We start from the raw sequence: 24,312 nt of genomic DNA on the forward strand, positions 1-24,312 counted from the left end.
TTGTTTGTTTTTGGGGTTTTTTTTTTTTTTGAGACAGGGTCTCACTATGTAGTTGAGACTGACCTGGAACTCACTATGTGTATCCCAGGCTGGTCTCCAACTCACAGCGATCCTCCCGCCTCAGCTTGCCGAGTGCTGGGATTACAGGTGTGTGCCACCACACCCGGTTTAAAAGTAATACAGAAAGAAATAACACTTTTCTGTATAATATCCCAGGCTGGTCTCCAACTCACAGCGATCCTCCCGCCTCAGCTTGCCGAGTGCTGGGATTACAGGTGTGTGCCACCACACCCGGTTTAAAAGTAATACAGAAAGAAATAACACTTTTCTGTATATATGTGGCACTGGGAATTAAACCCAGAGCTTCATGCATGCTAGGCAAGCACTCTACCACTGAGCTACAGCCTCGGGCCTTTCTATTTTTTGAGGAAGGTTCACACTAAGTTGTCCAGGCTGGCCCTGATCTTGAGATCCTCTTGCCTCAGCTTCCTATGCAGCATAGATTGCAGGAGTGCACCAAATAACAGATTTGTAATATCTCTGATCTTAATCACAGCTTTCACTTGCTAATTAGAGAGTGAGGGAATTAGTACCATGAAAAAAGTCTTAAGCAAACCCATTAACTGCACAGGGCTGCAGCACGCTCTTCAGGTAAGCGGGTAGTTGCCCAGACTGTCATCTCCAGACACCATCTCTCCTAAGAAATGCCTGGCTCACATCAGGCATGGGGCAGAGCATGTACGAGATGAGCCTGAGCAGCTGTCACGCCACACAGCACAGCAGAAGGAATCAGAAAGGACAGCACAGTACAAGATTTAGAGGAATTGCATTCATCTCCAACAGACTAAAAAGCAAGTCAAGTGGTTTTAAAGCTATGGCTTCATAATGACAATTAAATATCATCTTTCAGGTGATGCCGCAACATAAATGTATTGCTTTGAAGATTGGTCATCAAGGGGAAAAAGATAAAGCATTTATCATTTCTTTCTTAATCAAAATGTACCTGTGACAGCTGGTTAGGGAATGATTCTCTTTAGAAAATACTCCTGCTAATGAGTAAGTAATGAGTAATAAGAGTCAGAAAACCATTACTTTGCAGCCTCCCAAAATTAAGAGACCTTGGTAATCACTGAAGACCACTAACACCACAAAGGAAAGATGACCAAGCATTACGTGACTCTTAGTCAAAGTGCATCACCAACGATAAAACAGGATACAAAACACAAAATCAACAGATGAACCCAAACCTCAGTATGCTTCTGAACTAATTATCCTTCTCAGCCAACCCAGGGCGAGGGGAGAAAGTCAACCATAACTGTAGAAACACGTTCATCAAACTGGAACCGCATAAAAACTCCACAGATACCAAGCCAGTTTCTTCAGCAAAGGGAGCAGAAAAAGGAAAAAGAATGAGGGACTGGGGAAACATAAATATTAAAGGACAGGGGAGATACATCAATGAATTGCAAAGTATGGTCCATATTTGTCACTGATTCAACAAAATGAACGTGAGTTTATTAAAACAATGAAGAAATCTGCATACTGTTTATCTGGTATTAAATTTTTATCATTATAAAAATTTTTTAGACATGCTGGGTTATTGTGCATGGGTCTGAAGATGCCTGTCTTTTAGAATGTCTCCTGAAGCGTGTGACAGCTTGGTTTCCAGCCAGGGCACGGCTGGCAGGGGTGGATCTGTGCATGACATGAGGACCACAGCGGACCAGGGATGCCATGAAGGGTGGGACACAGAGTCCTCGCACACTCTTTTCTCTCTTTCTACGTTTGAAACTCTCCACGCTAAAACGCCAAGAACAAAATTAGGGATTTGGAAAACACGATCTGGAAGTTTCTTTCCAATTCCTAAAATCTATGATAGTAACCAAAGTAAACCCAAAAGAACATTAATCTGTCCCCACCTGAAACACCTCCAATTTTAGTTATTAGAATTTTTTTTATTAATAAAGTGTTTCTCATGAGCACCTGGAAATTAGAATGAAAACAGTCAGGAAAAAAATACTTGCTTAAAAACTAAGAGTAATGAGTAAAACCTTCTTCCAGATGCTTAAAAGTATTCCAAAACTACTGGAGTTATAATTAAATCAGGAATAAAACAACATTCTGAAACATTTTTAAAAGGGCAGAAGAAAAAAATTTCATTTCCTATCTAGTTTACATTTTAACTACAGTGTTTTACAACTTTGTAAATTATAGAAAAATAACAATGTCAATATTTTTGCCTATAAAAATGCAAATTAGTTGTGTCTGAGCAGAATGCAATTAATTACTGCCTTTGGCGCAGATCAGCCTTTATATCCTCTGTTATATTTTTACTTCAGTATTCCCTTACTGCACAGAAACACACAACTCTTCGAATTTTCCTTCTCCCTATTAGTATCTTACTGGTTCCCTCTGTGAAAGCTGAAAACCTAGAAATGGATCCAATATCTAAGCAGGTACTATATGATAAAGATAATGAAAGCGGGATGCTAGTCACTCAATAGTACTGATATGATGATTAACAGCTCCGCTTAGGAAACACTGGTTAGGTGCCAGTCGGCATACTTTGGTGAAATACAGCTTACAGTGAAATATGACCCATTTTGCAGGCAAAGAAAACAGGCATGCAGTGGATAAGAAACTTTTCCAAGGTCGCACATTAGCAATATAAGAAACCAAGATTCAAACCCAGTCTTGTGCCAAAGATTTTGTAAAATCTTAGTCAAAAGACAAGTAATTTTTTAAAATGACAAGTAATTAACTTGGATTCATACATCACTCCTTGCTTGCAAACAGTGTAGATTAATCAAAACTGTTAGAAAGAAATACGATACATAGACAAAATTAATGTGAAAAAAAATTCAGAAGCCATAAGGATAGAATTGATAAGCATTAGCTAATAAGGCTAAGATTACCATAAATTAACTCAGACATTTACATGGGTAAAGTTTACATAGAACCGCAAGGTTAATTTTCTGAAAATATTTTTAATAAAACATTTGAAAAGGCAACCTAATATGTAAATGATAACTAATTCATACTTGGAAAAGGTTGTAACCCATACAAGTCTTGTGCAGTATTCGTATGACATTTTCAAAATCTCTAAACATCTTAAATACATGGATAGCAATTTAACGTCAAGGAATTTATAATCCCAGATTTTTATGTTCAAAACCACAATGATATTTGTACAAGGATGTTCACTGAGCCAAGTGTGGTGGTACAGAGCTGTATCCCAGTAGCCTGGGAGGCTGAGGCAGAAGAATCACAAGCTCAAGCTCAGCACGGGCAATTTAACAACTTAGCAAAACCCTCTCACAATATAAACATTTGAAGAAATGACTGGCGATGCACCTCAGTGCAAAGGCCCTATGTTCAATTCCCAGCACCACAAAAACAAAACGAAAGAAAGAAAACTGTTTACTGTAGTACTTGTAAAGGTTTTTGTAAAAAAACAAATCTGGAAGCAACTGAAATATTTATAGAGAAGGAATGAAATAATTATGATGCAGTATATCTAAACAGTGAAACACTACTCATCTACTAAAAAGCATCCAGTAAGGCTGGGCGTGGTGCAGTAAGAGGAGTGGTGGCCCATGATTATAATCCCAGCACTGTTGGGAGGCTGAAGCAGGAGGATCAAAAGCTAGCCCATTTGGCAATTTAGCAAGACCTTTTCTCAAAATAAAAAAGGGGTGAGAGTGGAGTTGTCAGTACAAAGGCTCCAGGTTCAACTCTCAGGACCACGAAACAAAACCAAACCTATAAACACACATGTGTTAAAATAGAAAGATATAGAAGTTGTAAGTGAAAAAAAATCAAGTTAAAAACAGTATATGTAATATTAAGGAAAAAAAAACATAGAGGTGTATAAACACACATGCACACACACAAAACCTTTGAAGGAAAACCAAAAAAGTACATGCAAGTAGCTCTGTGAAAATAGAGGCTGGGCAAAAAAAGGAGGAAACTGCTTTAACTTTGTGTTTTCACTGACTTCAGCTTAAATAACTTTTTAAGAAAAAGTGAAGTATTTTTGCATAATTTATTCTCTTCATGAATATATGGAATGAAAAAAACACTATTTTTATTTATCTATATATATCCTAAATGCCTTCTGCATATCACATACTATGATTTAAACTGGATTGAGGGCCAGGGATTTAGTTCAGTGGCACCGTGCCTGCCTCACAAACACAAGGTCCTGAGTTTGATCCAGTACCAAACCAAACAAAACAAAGAATAGACTGGGGTTGAATGACTCTATCAGAATGAAAAGCCCACACCCTAAAGACAACTCTCGCAGTACACATGCATCAGAAAAGACAAAGCTACAACAGTGTTTTCTAAGCTTTCTGAGGACAGGCAAGGCTCACGACAAGTAATCAAAATTCAATAAGCTGAAGCTTAAATCTTACAGATGAAATACACTAGGACTCACAAAAATGTATGAAAACCTGAAAACAAGTACATATAAAATACCACCAAAGACGGGAAGGGAACAAGAAGTCCGTTAACAAGTGAGTTCAAGGCTACTTTTAGAAAGGAACACACAGACAAAACTGGAGGGCTTTAAGGCCAGACAACTGTACAAGTTAAAAGACTTGTAAAGAGACTGTAAATTCAACTATTTTCATTTCCTAGTCATAGTATTATAGCTCACCCTTAAGAATAAAGCTGCTAAAGCCGGGCCTGGTGGCGCATGCCTGTAATCCCAACACTCAGGAGGCTGAGACAGGAGGATCACTGTGAGTTTGAGACCAGCCTGGGCTACATAGTGAGTTCCAGGTCAGTCTCAACTACACAGGGAGACCCCGTCTCAAAAACCAAAAAAATAAATAAATAAATAAAAAATAAAGTTGCTGATAGGTGAAATGCAGTGGTTTGCTGGGAGAATGTCTAAGAGGAGCCCGGACATGCAGCTGTGGCCGAGTTCCTAAATACGGAGCCCCAGTCATGTAACAGCATTTGAATTCCTAGAAATGTACCGACAGGTTCTCCAAGTCAGCACACCCCTGGGAACCTGGTATATTAACACAAGGGTCATCTTAAAAACTACTATTTTCCCCCACTTCTACCTTATGGTGTAACATGTATACATATGCTAATATAGACAAGCCATGAATAAGCAGATTAATAAATTTCTAAAAGTGAACTATTTGGGCTTTTCAGAAGAAAACTGCATATAATTTTCTATTACAGAAACAACTATTTCAAGGAAAAATATAAATTTTCTTAAATATGATAATTAAACTAGGTAACTTCTTAGTAGGATACTGAAATCTCTTAAACAAAATTCCATGAACAGCTGAAAGTTGTGATTTAATGAGTAGTATTAAATGGTACTGCCTTTCCTGTCTCCTAGACAATTTTTTAAACTTTTTTGAAGCACAGCTCACTGCTCCTCCTGCTGGAAACAAAGGCAAATCTATCTCCAGAAAGGAACAGGAGGCGGTATGAACGACCTTCCTCTTTTCCGTGACAGAAAATGAGGATGCAGACTCTGGCAAGACTCAGTGACACTGAATCCAGACTGCAGGACACAGCAGAAGAAAGCTGACAGCAAGTGGCCCTGAACCAGAGCACAGCACAAAGAAGGGACACGCTCTCCTGATAGAACAGTCATGATCGTGGCTGCACTGACAGGTGTTAAAATTCACATGATCACATGTGGCTCTCCAGGACACGACACACTCACTACCGTGTTATCTGCTCCTTCACACCTTGATGGGGCTGAGGATCCATCCTGGATTCCAGTCCTCCCAACCTGTCCCACCTGTCACCAACAGGGACTCCAGCAGCAGTTACTCCTCCACATGATCATTGCTACCAGCGCACAAATGACCTCTCATCATTGTAAAAATGTGTTGTTCAACTTACTGAGGTACGACTTACATGCAATAAAGCACATTCATAAGTGCACAGTACATACAGTTGTGTGCCCGACATTTCTACTACCCAAAAAGTTCTCTCGCGTCTCCCTGCAATCAATCAGCCCCAGGTGACGTGTGACCGTGTCCCATCATTATCACCAGGGTGGCCTGCTACTGAGCCTCACAGATTGAGCCCGACAATTCGTTGAGATTCGTCCCTGTTGTTCCTGAAGTACGTTTTGTCACTGAATCATTTGCCAGAGAAAGAACAGTTTTAACTTTAACTCAGAAGAGAAGGAAAGAAGAAAAGACAAAAATAAAGAGAAGCTGCCAAGTGAAAAATGGAAATAGAATAAATGATACCTAGCTCCCATGCCCTTAGTAGAGACAAGGCCTAACCAGACTAAGATGGGCTGGAAGAGAAGAAAAAGTGCCAGAGGTAGTTAACCAGAAGGGGCTGGAATGAGGACACGCCTGCGGAGAAATCAACTTCCTAAAAGGCAATCTGGGAATGTAAACCAAAGCTTTTAAATTGTACATACCTCATACCCAGCAAGTCTGCTGCTAAGACGAAATCCTAGGTCAGTAACGAGAAGTGTGCAAAGCTGTAACTATGGAGCCATGTACTGTGGCACAACTGGCACGGCTTACATGTGCAACCACAGGGAGTTGGTCAAATAAATTATGCGACACTCTTCACCTGGAATGTTGTACTGGCGTTTTAAAAAGACAGTCACAATGTCTTGCTCATTTACTCACTCTGCAAATGTTCCCCATGTGTTATATTGCGCTACACCCATGCTCCAACTCCTGCCCCGTGCAGCCTACATTCACAGGAAAAATAGGACTTAACAACAGATGGAGGGCTGGGGATTTAGCTCAGTGGTTCCGCCGCCTGCCTCACAAGCACAAGGTCCCGAGTTCAATCCCCGGTACCAAAAAAATAAAGAAACAATAGATGGCATAGAAGACTTCACTTTTACAGTGCCCTGTATGTATGCACTTACCTGCTGTTATGTGCTTTAAAAAAAATGCATTAACCAGAAAGACAGGAATAAGGGCACTGTTTCCCTTATCTGGATTTTCTATGCATTCTAATATAAGGATACATTACCTTTGTATTATCTTTAAAATCTCTTAAAAACAAATTGTCACAGAGGATGTGGCCATGTTGGAAAAAGTACTGGCCCCCCGGAGTGTGGGGTGCGTCCTTACCTCATCCTCGGTGTGCTGCTCGGAGGTCAGCTTAAGCACGGTCCTGCACTGGTCCACAAAGGAGCTTGCAATCAACTCAGCATGGTGCAAAAACACGGAGATCTCATCCTTGGTCAGCTGTTCGTCGTTCACCAGCTTGGCAATCATGAGGTCTAACAGGGTAACCCTGGAAAGTAGAAGGTGTCCACCTGAGTAGATAACACGTGACCTGTACAATCCTAGAAATGCGTATGAGGTCAACTTGAGGGGAGTATTTTTATTTTAAATTCCTCGCCTTACTACAGTGTCTAGTTAGGAAAAACATTTTAGAGTAAAGCAAACCTTCACTAATTACCTATTTTTCAAAATCTTGAATTCTTTCATGTGACTTAGCTATCGACACAAGAATTGTCTAATGCACTTTTTCTATCTATTTTCTATCTATTACTTTTGGGATGGAAGTAACTGGACAGTTCAGAAACACTGTCAGTTAAAGTTGCATGGAGACTAGCAAAATAATACTAGCAAAAGGAAGTGGGTCCCACTCATTATGAAAACTGAGCTAAGTATTACACACATCATCTCATGCAGTCCTCACAAGACCTCCAGAGGGGGGGTCCTGCCCTTGACCTCTCTTGAAGGTTTGTAAAGGCTCAGTGAGGTTAATTAACTGGCCTGTGTCACACAAACACAAAAGGGCATGGGCCAGGAGATGAAATCATTCGTCTGACAGTCTTCCTTCTCCTAGGAAAAATCAGCCACACTGAGGGTAATCCATGCAGCATAAATCATATAGGACATCTGCTCAGAATCACAATTATATTTGGGATTGTATGTGTAATTCTCAGTTATTTATATGCCAGAAAGGGTGTAAATAACTACAACACTTAGCAAATGGGAGAAAAGATACCAAAATTAGGCATCTCTTACCAAAGGAAAACTATGAATTGTCTACTGGGTCAAGTAAGAAACAAAACTATAATGAATGAATATTTTGTGTTATGTTTTATTTCTTACTTAAAGCAGTAAACAATTCATATTTTTATTTATTACTTTAAGCACTGATGTAAAAAAGGCATAGGTTTAGCCTTCAGATTTGTGTTGTGGCAGGCAAAAATAATTAAACACACCCAAAGCCAGGACATCGATAGCCATGACAGTGCAAGTAAAGAGACCCCTTGAGGGCCGGGGATGTAGCTCCTGGTGGGAGTGCCTGCCTAGCAAGCGCAAGGTCCTGAGTTTGATCCCCAGTACCAGGGGGGAAAAAAAAGAGAGACATCTGATCGGTATTTCAGTTCTTTATTGCAACACTTCCATCAGGGGACAGCCATTAGCATCTCCTTTTTGCAGATGAAATGAACTTCTAAAAAGATCAGGTAACTTTTCCGCAGTAGTGAGTGGCCCAACTAGACTCGGCCCTTTCCTACAGCACACAAAGGTTATAACCTGAACACTGCACACGCGGCTTGGCCAGCACTCAGCCTTCTTACCAGGAAGGGCGACCAGGATGTATACAAATGTAGGCCCTTTTTTATGACACGCACTACACAAACTGATTGTGGAGTCCACAACCAAAATTTTCTCACTAAATGATCTGCCCAAATCGACCACGAGCCCCTGAGCCAAGTAGTAACTCAACAACAATGAAAAGAGCCTGCACCTAAGAGACCTGGACTTGACACAGCACTGTCAAAGGTGCGTGGGACAACTTGCGGTCACTGCCACCACCCTGGGCAGGCAGGGACGGTGCTCACTGCTCACCCCTGTGCCCCAGGACCACCCACAGGTGCTGCAGGAATAGTCTTATTTCACTGATGAGTCCATGACGTGCTTCTACCAGTCAGACCGTGCGACCCAACGCGCGGCCCTACAGGTGTGGAAAGTCCTGGAGCTTCTGGCATGTGCGCTCAACCGTGGAGCCCTCATGTGTCCAAGGGTTCTCCACAAAAGTTCTTCGTCTCTGCCCCACAAAATGAGAAATGTTCTGAGTAACTTACTGTCTTTTGGTTTTCCGGAGCATTCCTGTGACGCCAGAGTTTACTCATAACCTGGGGTGGGGGAGCCCTAACCCAGATTTGTCATCACTGCCTTAGTCCTTCCAACCCTATTATCTGTGTACTGCTCGCTGGTCACGCAGGAACAGTGAACACACGAGGAGATCATCTCTCCTCACACTGCATGTTGTTGGGTGTTTCAGCTTTTTACGTACAACATGAAATCACCTTACGCTGTGTGCTTCGGGGGTAGGCAGCATAGTGCTGCGGTTAACAGCCTAGACTAAAGCCCAATGGCCCGGATCAAACGCCAGCCCTGCCATTTAGTGGCTGGGGCTGCCCCGTGAGCACCCTTCCTGTGCACCCATCCACAGGGCAGGTCCCCTGCGAGTGCAGGTCTGCTGGGGCAGTAGGATGGAAGAACTAACAGTCATAAGGTGCTTAGAACAGCCTCTGACTTACATAACAGGGGTTGTGTACAAATTTGTTAAGAAAAAAATATAAATGCTTTCGCTGATAATGTATTTCTAGTAAAAGCAAGTAACACTCAATAGTGCAGAATGCAGCAAAGACGGAGCTGTTCTTATTGTGACTTTTCTTTAACATTTAGAATGCAATCGATTAAATGTTAAATTTCCGACTTAGCACATCACTCTCATAAAATTTTGGAAAGAGAAAGGGCTTATTCCAGAATACCGCCCGAACAGCTCAGAACTCCTAACAGGGCTGTAACTTAATATCTGGTGTCCAAGGACAGCAGATCTCGCCCTGACTTCCAGCGCAGGAAGGGCGGGCTAGGCCTCCAGGAGTTCTAGCCTTCTGCTGGCCACAAGGCACAAGCACACCACACGGACACAGGAATCTCTGCTGCCCCCAAACACCAGGAACTGTAACACTATCTTTAACTCACACAGCTACTCCAAAACATCACTATCACCTAGATACGAAATGCTATTTTAAAAAAGCAGTAATCCTTTCTCAAATACTGATATGCTGGACAACTTCAGTGTTCTCGGCATTTAACATAAGAAACTCAATGAATATAAGTTCAGTTAAATATTAGATAAAGGAGCCAGGGACAGTGGTGCACCCCTACACCCAGCTCCTCCAGAGCCTGAAGCAGAGCATCACAAGTTCAAGGCCATCCCGGGTAACTCAGCAAGACGCTGTCTCCAAATTAAAAATTAAGGAGCTGGAGGTACAGTGGGGATATAGCTTGGGGGAGCGAGCCCCTATGTTGGATCCCAGTATAATACCAAAGAGAAAAAAGCACTTTAATATTCTCAAAGGTTTTTTGAACAAAAAAAATAATTTTACATTATCTCCAATATATATAATTTATAGGTAACCAATTATTGTCAGACTTGATATTAAATATTAACAAAGCTTAATCTTAAATCTGATTTTTTTTTTTTTAAGGTACCAGGGATCAAACTCGGGTCCTTGTGCTTGTGAGGCAGGCACCAGAATCACTGAGCTAAATCCCCGGCCCTATTTCCTGATTTTTTTAAGAGAATAAACAAATCCAAGTGGATATTCTCATATTTTCTTACCACACTCAACAGGCAGATCTTGCACACCCCACTCCGGAGACTATTACTCTAGGAGAGAACTATAAAATGATGCCTAGTGACCAAATAAAGGACAGAGAACTAAAATCCAACTAATTTGAAAACAGCACTCATAGGGAGGCCAGGTGTCCCTCACCGGCTGAGTGAATAAATAAAATAGGATGTGTGAGAGCATGCCAAAGATGACATGAGGGCAAACTAAAGCCATGACAAGAGAAATGAATTCCTAGGACACAGAGATGGTAGAAGTGACAAGGGTTATTGCTCAGTGTGAACCAGAAAGTTCAGGAGGAAGAGCTGAGAGTAGTTCTAAGGATTCTAACTCACAGTGGGTGATATTAATCAGCCCACTAGATAAACCTTTTATTAAGGAGTAAGGAAATTTGTTCGTTCACTTATGCTTTCATTGAAAAATCAGTTTCTTTCTAAAGCACCTGCTACATGCCCAGCACTCTCTGAACACATGAGCAGCAGAGAATAAGAAGGATATAATCCTTGCCCACGTGGCTCTAACAGCCTAAGGGTAGTGTGCTACAAGCAAGCAGGGACACACCACAATGGGACACTTGTGGAAGAGAGTGACAGCACATCTTTGGGATAAGGTACAGCAGGAGCAGAGGAGACTAATAAGCAGGACCTTGCAAGAAGAGGGAAACAGCTGCTACAATTTTTCAATAAGAGTGGGAAGTCATTAGTCAATCATCCGCAGTTGTGTAACACATCATTTAAAAAAATTATTTCACAGAAACATGGAGTGCATACATAAATTTGAGTATCAAATTATAGCAAAGCTATGTATGCTTATATCCAAGTGCTCCTTGATGCAAAGCAATTACTAAGTCTTAGTGCTGCACATCCTTTCATTTTAAGCCAAAACACTACAACAATTATTCTTGTGCATATGATGGAAGAGGAGGTAGCGACTCTGGATTTACAAATCTAGTATTTAAATTGACTTTCAAAGCATGAGCTGAAAGTTATTACAGAAGGAAAAAAAACTAACAAAAATCTGCAAACGAGTGTATAGAGCTTAACTGTCAGAATCTAAATGCACACTAAGAATTCCAAAGCTATTGCAATTATAAAACTTGTGACTAAAATCAAAAGACTGTAAATTATTTAGCTTTTTGATCATTAGATCTGTGATTTCTGGATACACTCCATTTCCTAAGGCAACATCGCTAATAAGATTACAAAACAACACATGCTGCTGGAATGGAAAGTGTACTGCAAATGATTTTACTCAATTCTTTTGTTTAACAGATCAAGAAACTGAATCCAATTAAGGTGGAAAAACCTGGCTACAGTACATACAGAATTACTGTCAGAGCAAGTCACAGAACTAAAGTCTCAGCACTTACTACTGCAACAGCTTTAGGAACGTGGACAGGTATCATTTTCTTTTCGTCTGCATTACCTATCAAAAGACAACAGGCCTAACAGAGGATATCCCAGATTATACCAGTGAAATGAATAAATGAGTGTACCTCCAATGTATAACTATAATACATACTCGCATAAATCACTATTATAAAATCAAGGCACAAGCATAACATTTTGTTCTTAAACTTTTTTTGTTAGATATGTCTCTACTGCATAAAGGCATCAGCCCAAATTCTGCAACCCCATGTAAATCATCGCCTGTTGTGGCTGAGCTGTAATGTTAACCAACCAATTTGAAACCAGCACCGACACAGCAACATGTACTTAGAGGTCTGTGCCAAGTACGAAACCGAAACCGCACAGCTCTTCAGCCTGGGCTGCAGGATGCTCCGTACGGAATGCTAACTATGTAAAACCACGCTGGTTTGGGGGTTACCTTTCTTGATGGCTCAGTTTGGCGTACATGGCTTGCACCAATTCCGGGTTTTTCAGAAAGTGGTCTGTGATAATCAGGAACCTAAGAGGAAAAAGGGAGAGAAATTCAGCTACTAGAAATGTGAGAAGGATCAGACCTTAGCTACCATACAGATATATCCCATACGAGTGCACTTCCCTGAGCAATTCCTTCCACTGAATTTATTTTGCTGTAGTCTTAAATGTTTCAGAAGGCTCACATAATATTTTTCTATTAGCAGCTAAAAGGAAAAAAAAAAATCATTTACTCCAAATGAAAATTTTATGGAGATTCAACTCCATAAGAAAAGGCCTATTGGGCCGGGGATTTAGCTCACTGGTTCCACCGCCTGCCTCGCAAACGAGAACCAGAGTTCAATCCCCAGTACCAAAAAAAACGAAAGAAAGAAAGAAAGAACGTATTATAACTGTTATCTAAGCTGAGAAAGAAAAACCTTCACTATGAACAGTAATATGAAATTTACCTACAAGTTCAGGTACAGACAGAAAACATTACCTTGTTTTAGTCAAAATCTAATGCTACAAAATCAGGCAGAGAAATAGACATGTTACATTTTTATTTAAAGATAAGCCAACAATACGGTAATGAAGCCTGGCTTTATTTTCCGCTCTTTTTAAGAGTTCTCAAGTTACCAAGAAAACATCCTCAGTGTCAACCAATGTGTTCATCTGAACTTAAAGAGATCAACTATGAAAGCCCCAAGGCAAAGATTATAGGGCATATTTCTTCAAAGTACCACTGTGACAGCTAAAAGATTGAATAGCATTATTAATTCTGAATTGTATTTACCAGAGGGCATCTGAGGGAAAGATTTAAGAACTAAGGAATAGACTTTATAACCAAGGTTACAGTAAGGAGAGTTAAATGTTATGTATTAAATATACTAATACACAGTTTAATCACTTGTTAGCAAATAAAATATACCTTTCAGTACGATAACCAAATGAAGCATATTAACTACCATGTAAAAGAAAATCTAGGGCTAGGGGTGTAGCTTGGCACTAGAGTGCCCGCCTAGCATTCATAAAAACCTGGGTTCAATCACCAGACCCACAAAACAACAAAAAAAGGAAGATCTAAACAGCTGTTTTATTTCTTCTAAAACCTTTAAAATGGCCAATAACACTCTGATATAAAATATTTCTAACAATAATAGATAATATTCAAATTATTCAATCAGCATGCATATTAATTTAGGTAGGTCAGCAAGTAGCAATAACAGGAATTCATGCATTCCAAGCTGGTTCACAAACAAGGGATCCTAAAGCTCATTCATAATTTAACTACTTGGAACTCAGAACATTTTCCCAGAAGAGCATTCATTCCAAAACACAATAGTCCAAACACTGTACTAGGGATTAGATACAAGCCTTAGTTCTAAAACTATTCTCTAATCACTGGAGAAAGGCCCATCAGTAGATAACCACAGAAGAATGTACAAGCGTACCATGTAGACACACATCGTGTATTAGAGAAAGAGCAAAGTGTGAAATACACAGGGGCAGAGGCAGGGGATCAAAGAAGCCAGAGAGAAGTTCTGTGAATTCTTGGTGAAACTCTGAGAAGAGAAGATTTATACTGGAGGGGAATAAAAGAATTCAGAAAATAGTATGAAAGCAAGAACAACAGTGTGTTCAAAGAACTATAAGCAACCAAATATTATTAGGGGTTGTGGTTCAGACCGAAAATGTCCCCCAAAGTCTCATTCATCCAGAGGTGAGGGTTTGGGAAGGTGACTGAATCACGGGGGTTCTGTACTCATAGGTGGATTAATCCACTGATGAGTTCAAAGCTAAATGTGCAATTAGGAGGTGGGGCCTGCTTGAAAAAGGTGAGTTACTGAGGATGTGACCTGGAAGGGAATGCTCTTGTCTCTGGCTCCTCCTTTCTCTCTCTGCTTTCTGATGCCATCAGGTGAAGAGAGTTTCCTTCACCACGCCTTTCCACCAATCAGTTTCTGCTTTGGAGCCTGCCAACCTTGGACTGAACCCACAGGAACTGTGAGCCAAATACCCGCCCACTCCTTAAATTGCCACGTTATGTATTTTGTCCCAGGGATATGAATGTGAGTAACACAGGGGTTCTAGAGGGATTCAAGCCACCGAGCTACTACCCTTGGAGCTGGGCATGCTTCTGGAAAACATCCCTCAGTAGTCCCAGGAGTCACCTCCAGCCAGGCTTGAGCTCATACAGATTGAAGTAATCCCTGTACCTACTTTCAAGACGGTCATAACTAATATCTTCTTTTTTCTTGATCAATTTTGTTGCACTTTTAAAAGAACTGACTTTTGCCTTTGATTTTTCCAGTCTTTGCTTTCTGTTTCACTATTTCTGCCCTCATTATTTACTATCTCCTTCTTTCTTACTCTGGATTTACTGTGCTCTTCTCTTTCTACCTCCTGGAAGTAGGCAGAAAGATCTGGAATCAGTGATCTAATGTTCCACAATTCTGGGGAAGACAGTCATTTTGTTACCTGATGTGGAATTTGTGAATGGAAGCAATTTTTTGCTAAACGCTTCTGTTGGCGAACTGAATTGTTTACAAGCAGAAGTGTTCACAACAGGTCACTGATTCCAATTTTAGTGTATGTGCTGCCAAAGCAAGCACAACAGGTCACTGATTCCAGATCTTCCTTGTTTCCAATGTGTGCAGCATCCAAAGCTACAAATCTAAACGCTGCTTTTGCTCTATCCCATGTATCCCAGTGATGGGCCTTCGATACTACCCTTTGTCTTTTGACTTCTTTGACAAATCAATTATTTAGATGTCTTAATTTCTAAAGATTTAAGAATTTTCTAGACATCTTTGTGTTATGGTGACCTGAGAACATACAGTAATACCTCAGTTTGTGAGCACTTCTGCTGCAAACAGTTCAGTTCATCAACAGAGGCATTCAGCAAAACTTTCCTTCTGTTCACTAACTCTGCATCAGGTAACAAAATGACTACAGTTATCTTCCCCAGAAATAGGGACTGAATTAAGTCCATGAACCGAGGTGCAAGATTTCCACCCTTTATACCACACAGCCCAGCTTAGGGTCAACACTGGTGAATTTGACACAGGCAGAGAAAGTCACAGAGCCTTTCTGTGGCAGCCTTGCCCAGAAGGTTCACTTCTTTGTTTCTATCTACACCTTCTGCTGAAAGCAGCTGTCATAATTTCCAAGTATCACTTCTGTTTCTGGGCAGAAGACAGTAACAACTTACCCTTCCACAGTAAATAATGTAAAAACAGGCAACATCTGTTTTCAGACAATGGGCAACAGAAAAAGTACTTTGGAGAATTTCTTTATAAACAAAAATCCTAACAAATATTTGATAAATGTGATGTGATCAACATGTTTACAAAATCCTTAAGAACTTTTAACAGTGAACTGAGAACACAACAAAGGAAGAGTAAGTACCATGTCCTGGGGTGAAGTTGTAAAATTGAAGGAAAAGGTTTCCCATGGATGGCCTAGGGAAGGGGCAGGAAATATGGCAAAAATAAAAAAAAAAAAGAAAGCTGAGTCACACTACAATGGCACTGTTACTGGGACTGCATGTGAATCGCCTTCCCATTACTGTAACAAATCTCTGAGATAATGACACAAGAAAAGGCTTATTTTGGCTCACAGTTTAACATTTCAGTCTATGATCACTCGGCCTGTGGATAAGTCCCAAACATCTCAAAACATGTGCTAGCCAATGCTTATGTAAGAGGAATTTTTAGAACCCAAAGTATCCCATACAACATTTCATAAAGAAGATATGCACTGGAACCTTTTAAAAAGTCACAAGTTGCACTCCATATCCGATTAGAAGGAGAGTGAGGACTACACAGAGATTTTGAGAAGCACTTCTGGTGGCATAAAGAGATGTTTCTGCATACATACACAGCAACCATATTAATTGCTACAATCAGAAACAGATGTTCTAAGCAGTGCACATCCTGCAGTGGTTTGGGTTGTACCTTTTTAATTAAACATTTGTATTTTGAGGTAAATATAGGTTCACATGCAGTTTTAGGAAGTGATTCAGTGTAGCCCTTACCTAGTTTCCCGAAGGGTAACATTTTGTAAAACTACAGCACATCACAACCCAAATACTGACACTGGTAAATCCAAAGACTCCACTCACGTTACCTTTACAGTATGAGTGTGTGTGTTAAACAGTATGTGGTTTTTCTCTCACATAGGTGGGTTTATAAATTCACAATCACAGTTAAGATACATAGCAAAGGACTCCTCCTGAGGCCCCTTTACAGCCACACCAATTTACATGTCAAGTATCCCTCCTCAATCTGATACTTCTATGAATGTTATAGAGGGCCAGGGATCACAAGCATAAGGACCCAAGTTTGATACCTAGTACCCCCACCGAAAAGAATGTTATATAAATGGAATAATGTATCATTTAAGCTTTTGCGATTAAGTGGGTTTTTTTACTATTTAGTATAATTCTCAGAAGATTTCCCCCAAATTACTACTTCTATCAATAGATACTTCCCTTTTGATGCTGAGTAGTATTTCAGTTTTTGGTTCTGTTTTAAGAATTTGAATAGGACTGGGCAGGCAGTAAGATTTTATAATTTCTATAAATTCCTTTTTTAAAAGGAAATAGTCTGAGTCACACTTCTGTACAGAATGCTTGATTTTTATGGTGAACCATAAAACAACCTCACTACTATTTAAAACATATGAGATCATATAAAATGTGTTCTCCAACCACAGTGGACTGAAATTAGAAATCAGTAATAAAAGGAAATGTAGGAAATATAGAGATATGTGGAAATTAGACAAACTCCTAAAAAACCAGTAGATTCAAGAAACCATAGGGCAAAGTGAGATACAATTTGAAGTAAGTGAAACTTATCAGACTCTAAATTGTGGGATGCTAAAGCGGTTTTTACAAGGAAATTTATAGGTGCATATGCCTACAGAGGAGAGAAGGGAGAGTCTCAGCAAAGCCTGTGCTGCTCCTGACAGGAGTGGGTAGAGGCCTGAACTCCATGGTGGCTCTGTCCTCAGGCAGGCTGTCAGGAAGCAGGCTATCTTGTTGTTCTGATAAGGTAAGGTGCTTTCCACCCCAGCCCTCTCAGAAAATAGAATCGCACAGTCAAGATGTAGCTTTTCCACAATGGGGCATCTCACAACTTACATGCCAATCATGCAGGCCCTTCTGGTGTGTGGGACCAGAATGGCAGGGAGCTGGACCCTCTGCTGCTCGCCTCTGTCCCCTTAATGAACAAACTCTAAAGCCACAAATGGCTGCTGTACCTTGTAGCTTTACTGGTCACAGCAGTCTGGCTCCACCTTGGCCTGTGTGCCTGATGTGGAATCTCAGGAGGAAAGAACATAAAACTGGAAAAGTATTGAAGTGAATAATAAATAAACTTCCCAAATTGCATGACACAGAAAAGCTACAGGTTCGAGAAGGTGAGGGAACCCCAGAAAGAACACACCCAAGAAATCCATGCCAAGATGTCACTTCTGAGAAGACAAAAATCTGCAAAGCAACCAGAGAAGTAATGCTTTCTGTGTAGGAAGTGATGTGACCAGTAGTGCGAGGCCCAGGCCGGGCTCTGGTCTCAAACAAACCATCTGCTGTGGCCACTGTGTGGGATCTGTGTGCTCTGAGGGTGCCGAGGCATGTGCATGCTGTGTTTTTGCACATCAGGAGTGTCCTCCCCTCGCACACCTTACACAACCTCTTTAACTCTTTAAGGCACAAGCCAAGCTCCACTTCACCCCTTTCACAGATTCTCCAGCATCCACTCAAAACCTTTTCTAGTTCTGAGGGCCACATGGTTAAGTGTTGACTTACAGTGTGCTTATGATAATTCGAAGTTTTAGTTAAAACCACTACAAGGAAGGTAATCTGTCAGGATGTCGGTAAGCAATCAAACTTCTAACAAGATACTTACGGCCATTCTGATTCCGGCTGCTTTTGGTGAGCTTCTATGACATTAATCGCAATATTGAGGTTTTCTTCCAGTTCCTTCATTCTTTCGGGATTAAGAGACGTGAATAAGATCATTGAGCAGTAGGCAACAATTTTTTTGTCGGGATGATTTAAGCAAGACCTTCCAAACAAAGAAATAAGATTTTTAGTCCAATTCAGCAACCTAAGATGGGATTATAACACATAAGTAACAATTATCCCATTAGCAAATTCAGTACTGATATTTTTAAGGATTACTGAGTGCCGAATATTTGTGAGGATTACTGATATTCAGAGGTACTGATATTTTTAAAGATCTGATGAAGCTTTATAATGTTTTGAAACAAGTACTTTGTGTAAAAATAGCAAAAATAAATTCACAAAAAGTTGCTGTTGACTTAGGACTCAATCAAAAAGCAAATAACATTTAATTAAAGATAAAAGATAAAAAATGATGACATTCATAAAACATTATGATCCTCATTCTTGTTAGGAAACCCAAGAATGGCTGGGTTCGTGTGTGGCCGGTAGCACAATGTCTGCCTAGCACACAGGAAGGTGGGGATTGAATTTCCACCACCAAAACAAGAGGAGGGAAGGAGAGAAGGAGGGAAGGTAAGGAAAAGAAAGGAAAGAAGGTACAGGAAAAGAAAGGAAAGAAACCTCTAGGCAAAAAGCGACCAGAAGCACCATTCAGTAGTCTGAAGAACAGATGGTACGGTCCAGTGCCAACTGACAGAGCTTGGGGTCAAGTGTAATTCCTAGCTCACCTACCTGCCAGCAACACGACCTTAGGAGAGTCACTTATTTCTTGATTGTCAATATGTCCCAGCTCATGTGCTGCAGCAGGACGCTTTTCCATTTAAATTTTACAATTAAACAATCTGTTAACTCTACTTATCCAGTGGCATGAAGCCAGTACCTGCCAAAACTGGAATTCAGATTCGATGCTGTCTCATAAATGCGTACAGTGAAATCACATAACCTTTCAGTATGTTTTGTTATAAAAAGTGAAACACAATAAAAGACTTTTTCCAATCATCTCACAGGTCTTTAGTGAAGATAAATAAGGTAATACAAGAGCGCTGTGTAAACTGTTAAGATAGCTCTGTTCAAGGGCCTCTCCTTTGTTTTCCTACTGCACCCTGGTTTTATCCTCCCTACATTAGTTCTTACACTACAGCATACTTTCCAGTCCCTTTCCCTCCAAAGCATGGAATCCTAGAGAATAAGTTACCACTGTATTCCAGACATGTAGCTCAAAACTCAGCAGATGTGAGGAACCAAAAATGTCTTAAAGGAAGTAATTCTCAAAAATGAGTAATGTCTATTCCTGTACCTGGAACCTCATCACTCTTTCCTTCTACCTAAGTTCAATTATTATTGCTCACACGATGGCAGACTCACACACACACACCTTCAACTCTAATTATGTGCAGGAATTTGAGGGAGGACGACCTAGGGAGCTAGAAGTGCACTTGTCTGTGTGATCCTACACCAGTACTTTACAGATGCACCCGGAAAATCTACACAACTGGGGGAGGCAGACCTGCAGCAGCGTGCTGCTTATACAATAAACAGGGAGGCTGTGGGTACAGACAGCACGGCCAGGTTCACATACCAGCTTTGAACCATGTACCAGCAACAGGCCTCAGGTCCCTCCTCTGTCCACACAGGGACAGTCCTCTCATCCACAGGGCTGCAGGGAGGACAGGGGCAATATACATAAAATGCCAAGCTCAGGGCATTTACACAATAACTGCTGCTCTGCTGCTGACAATGGTGCCACCGCCAGCACACCTCCATTCATGGGCACCATGCCTCAGATTAGAAGTTCAGCCTTCTGACCCCAGACAGTGCCTTTCCCACTGCTAAGCCAGCCTCCATCTGCTCATCTCTGATCCCAACGCTCAACTTTTTATGAACAACAGAGCTAGTTTTAAAAAGTAGTACATGACCAGGAAAAGATGCAGAATCCAATCTAGATAAATGGACAAAGAATCTACTTCCTACACTGAAAAACAGACCATTTACCCATTTCTTACACTGATAATGGACTGGTTATCCACCTGTCACACTGAAACTAAACTTCTTAGCCAAATCATCTTACACTGATGGAATGGTTACCCCATTTTACACTGATAATGACTGGTTACCCACTTCTTCCACTAAGAGACAAACTGGTTATGCACACCTTAAATGGACAAAAATTGATTATTTACACCTTGGAATCCTCCATACCTACCAAAATATGCTATGCATATAAATAGTAAGTATATAAAGGATTTATTCACTATTCATAGCTTAATGTTTCATGTTAAATTCAGGTGTCCTTAGCAATGCTACTTACTTTATGTCTTACTTTCGGAAATGGTCACGGACATACATACAGTCAAGGTCACACATCTTTTTTTTTTTTTTTTTTTGTACTGGAGATAGAACTTGGGTCCTTGCATTTGCAAGGCAGGCGGTGGAACCACTGAGCTAAATCCCCAGCCCAAGGTCACACATCTTAAGTGTGCCTACAGCTCAGTGAACTGGCAGCCACCACCTAGATCGAGACAGAATACAGCCAGGACCCAGCACTCTCCTAGCTGCCACCCATCTCCCAGCACCTGCCAAGGATAGCTACTGTCCTGAATTCCATTAATGTGGCTTAGTTTTGCATTTTTTTAAAACTTCATATAAAGGAATGATGTAATGACAGTCTTTTCAGGAGTTAGAAAAATTCCTATCCATATACTCACACGAAGAGTTCTGGGAAAGCATGCACCCAAACAATAGACTGGGAGTCTTCATTCCGTGAGGCGATATTGCCCAAGAACTGCAGGCCACAGCGGAAAGCTGGGAATGCGGAAAAGTAAAACAAAGATCTCTCATTAAACACATGAATGAGTACACATGAATAAGACATGGTCCTCATGTTACTAAGTAGAAGTTTCTGTTTGTTTCTTTTAAATATAAAGGTCTCTCTCCACAGTGAAATTTTAGGTATAACATTAATAATGCCTCATCAAAGCCATATATTCTAAACAAAATTAATTAACTTCTTTACTATAAACGTAAATATAAATATACCTATAATTACATTCAATAACCTGAATATGCACTACAATTAAAAGATAGCTACACTTAGAATGGATTTTTTAAAGCTCTAACTACATGCTATTTAAAACAGACATATCTGAAAATAAAATAATACAGACATAACTGCAGGAGGCTGAGGCAAGAGGGTAGTGAGTTGGAAGCCAGTCTATGCCACCTACAAATTTCAAGGACAGCCTGGACTACACCAAGATCCCGTCTCAACCCCACCCACCAGGAAAAAAATTAAAACAGACATATTTAAAACATAAGGTTGTGAAAACTACCGCAAGTTCAAGAGTGGTAAAAAGATATAGAAGACAAATAACAGCCAAAAAAATAAGCCACAGACCTCTTAAAATCAGACATAATAAAACTTAAGGCAAAAAGCATTATTAAAGTTTTTAAAAAACAATAATTAGATGATGACTTAATTTACCAGAGATACAACAATTTTTTTTTTTTTTTTGGTATCAGGGATTGAACTCGGGTCCTTGTGCTTGTGAAGCAGGCAACGGAACCACTAAGCTAAGTCCCTAGCCCAAGAAATCCAACAATTTTAAATTGGAATGTGCCTAATAACATGGCCTCAAATATATACAGAAGAAAAACTAACAAAAGTAAAAGAGGAAATAAAACAACTGACAATTACACTGGAAAATTAAAAGATACCTTTTTAGCAACTACAAGCAGACAAACAAAACTGTAGAACACTGGCCAAAAGCCCAGAGCAGAGACAGAACCAAGGCCGATGAGGGGGTGTAGCCACAGGAGGTCTCAGTCACTGCTGGTGGGAACCCTGAAAAGCAGCCTGGCAATTTCTTACAAAGCTAAACATATTATACCATATTATCCAGCAGCTGTGCTCCTAGGCATTCACCCAGCAGAGCTGAAAACGTATGCCCTCTGAAAAACCTGCACATGATGTTTGCAACTTTATTCCTATGTGCAAAAACCTGGAACAACAGGATGTCCTTTGGCAGGTGAGTGGCTACAGAATCTGTGGCACAGTCAGACAATGGAATATTATTCTGTACTAAAAAGAAATGAGCTATCAAGCCAAGGAAAGACATGGAATAAACTTAAGACACATATCACTAAATTCAAGAAACCAATATGAAAAGGATTCCAGCCATATGACATTCTGCAAGAGGGTAAACTAAGAAGAACAGAAAAATAATCCATTGCTGCCAGGGTTGGAAAGAGAAAAATGAATAGGCTGAGTACTGAGAATTTTTAGGGCATAAAAGTATTCTCCCCGATACTGCAGTAAGTGGTACATGCATGTCACTGGACATCTGGCCAACCCCACAGAACGTATAACACCAAGAGTGAACCTAACATAAACTATGGGCTTCCAGTGACAATGATGCATCACTCCAGCATGGGATGCTGACAGTGAAGGAAGCTATGGGTGGGTGGGGAGAGGGCACATGTACGAAATCTTGGTAACTCTCCTCTCGATTTTGCTGTGAACCTACAAAGTGCTCTAAAAAGTAGTCCATTGTTTTACTGTAAAATAAAACAGTTGAATAAAGCTGTTAGTGATGCCTTCCAAAAAGACTTCAGTTCTGTTCCCCAGTGGTGTGAACCTGGGCAAGTACTTTTTTTTCTTTTTTTGGTTTTTTGAGACAGGGTCTCACTATGTAGTTGAGATTGACCTGGAACTCACTATGTAGCTCAGGCTGGTCTCGAACTCACAGGGATCCTCCTGTCTCAGCCTCCCAAGTGCTGGGATTACAGGGGTGCGCCACCACGCCCAGCTAGGCAAGTACTTGTTACCCTTTGTGAGATCCAGTTTCCTCACCAGCTTATGCAGATGTTGTGGGAGGCTCTCTGCAGGGTCACTCAGGGGATGAGATGACAGCTTACAGTGTTGAGTGCACAGTAGGGATTACAGTGAAGCCCATTCAACCACCCTCATTACCAGCGTGCTGGGGGATGATAAATGTGAGCTTCTAAAGTCAGACATCCACAAGTGAAATGAAATCATAGGCGTGCTCCTGTGCCCTGGCTGTGAACAGAATCCCCGTGTACTCACTCTACCCAACCTGCTCTGAACCTGATTCCTGACACCAGGGATTTTATCCTCATCCATGAGCGCAGGAAACCAAGGCCCAGGGAGCTGAGGAACTAAACCAAAGTTCCACAATTATCAAGTATCTTCATTCAGGGTTCATCCCTGTGATTACATCAACCAATAAGCTAAAAATGTTATTTCATGCTTATCAGAAGCTCCATTTGGTAATTATGTATGAATCTGATGAACGAAAAAGAAAAATTTAATACTAACAACAAAACCCTGCAGAATGCCAAGTCTTCTCAAGGATATATAGTAAGCCATACAACATTTCACTACGTAATGGAGCATAACACAACTCTAAGCCAATTTTAAAGGACTGACTCACTGATAGTGATTATGCTAGACGTAATTCCCCCAAATAATCAGAAATAATCATAAGTTTAAAAGTCAAGAGATATATTTCTTTTTTTCTTTTTCTGTTTTTCTTTCTTTCTTCTTTTTGAGACAGGGTCTCACTATGTAGTTGAGACTGACCTGGAACTCACTATGTAGTCCAGGCTAGTCTCAAAGTCACAGTGATCCTCCTGCCTCAGTCTCTGGAGTACTGGGATTACAGGCGTACGCCACCATGCCCAGCTAAGAGATATATTTCTAAATAACCCACTCAGACAAAAAATAATTCTCAAAATCTTGCAATGCAATTAACAAAAACTGACTAAAACATTCTGTAAAATGTTCAGAGAAAGACTGAGAGTCTTAAACCCATTAGGGAATCTGAATCAGTAGTCAAAAA

General features: G+C 40.5%; 1 protein-coding gene across 1 annotated transcript in view; it reads right to left on the bottom strand.

Annotated features, from left to right (window-relative positions):
- Positions 1-24,312, bottom strand: part of Atxn10 (ataxin 10) — a 129,552-nt gene that overhangs the window by 83,771 nt on the left and 21,469 nt on the right. The window contains exons 4-7 of the mRNA XM_010634493.1: positions 21,160-21,256; positions 18,396-18,554; positions 12,452-12,532; positions 7,089-7,254 (exon numbers count right to left, since the gene is read on the bottom strand). Of these exons, the coding sequence (XP_010632795.1) occupies positions 7,089-7,254; positions 12,452-12,532; positions 18,396-18,554; positions 21,160-21,256 (503 nt within the window). The remainder of the gene's footprint in view (positions 1-7,088; positions 7,255-12,451; positions 12,533-18,395; positions 18,555-21,159; positions 21,257-24,312) is intronic.

This window comes from Fukomys damarensis, unplaced genomic scaffold, assembly GCF_012274545.1.
Source record: "Fukomys damarensis isolate Sample0158 unplaced genomic scaffold, DMR_v1.0_HiC HiC_scaffold_19, whole genome shotgun sequence".
In the NCBI taxonomy this organism is placed as follows: Eukaryota; Metazoa; Chordata; class Mammalia; order Rodentia; family Bathyergidae; genus Fukomys; species Fukomys damarensis.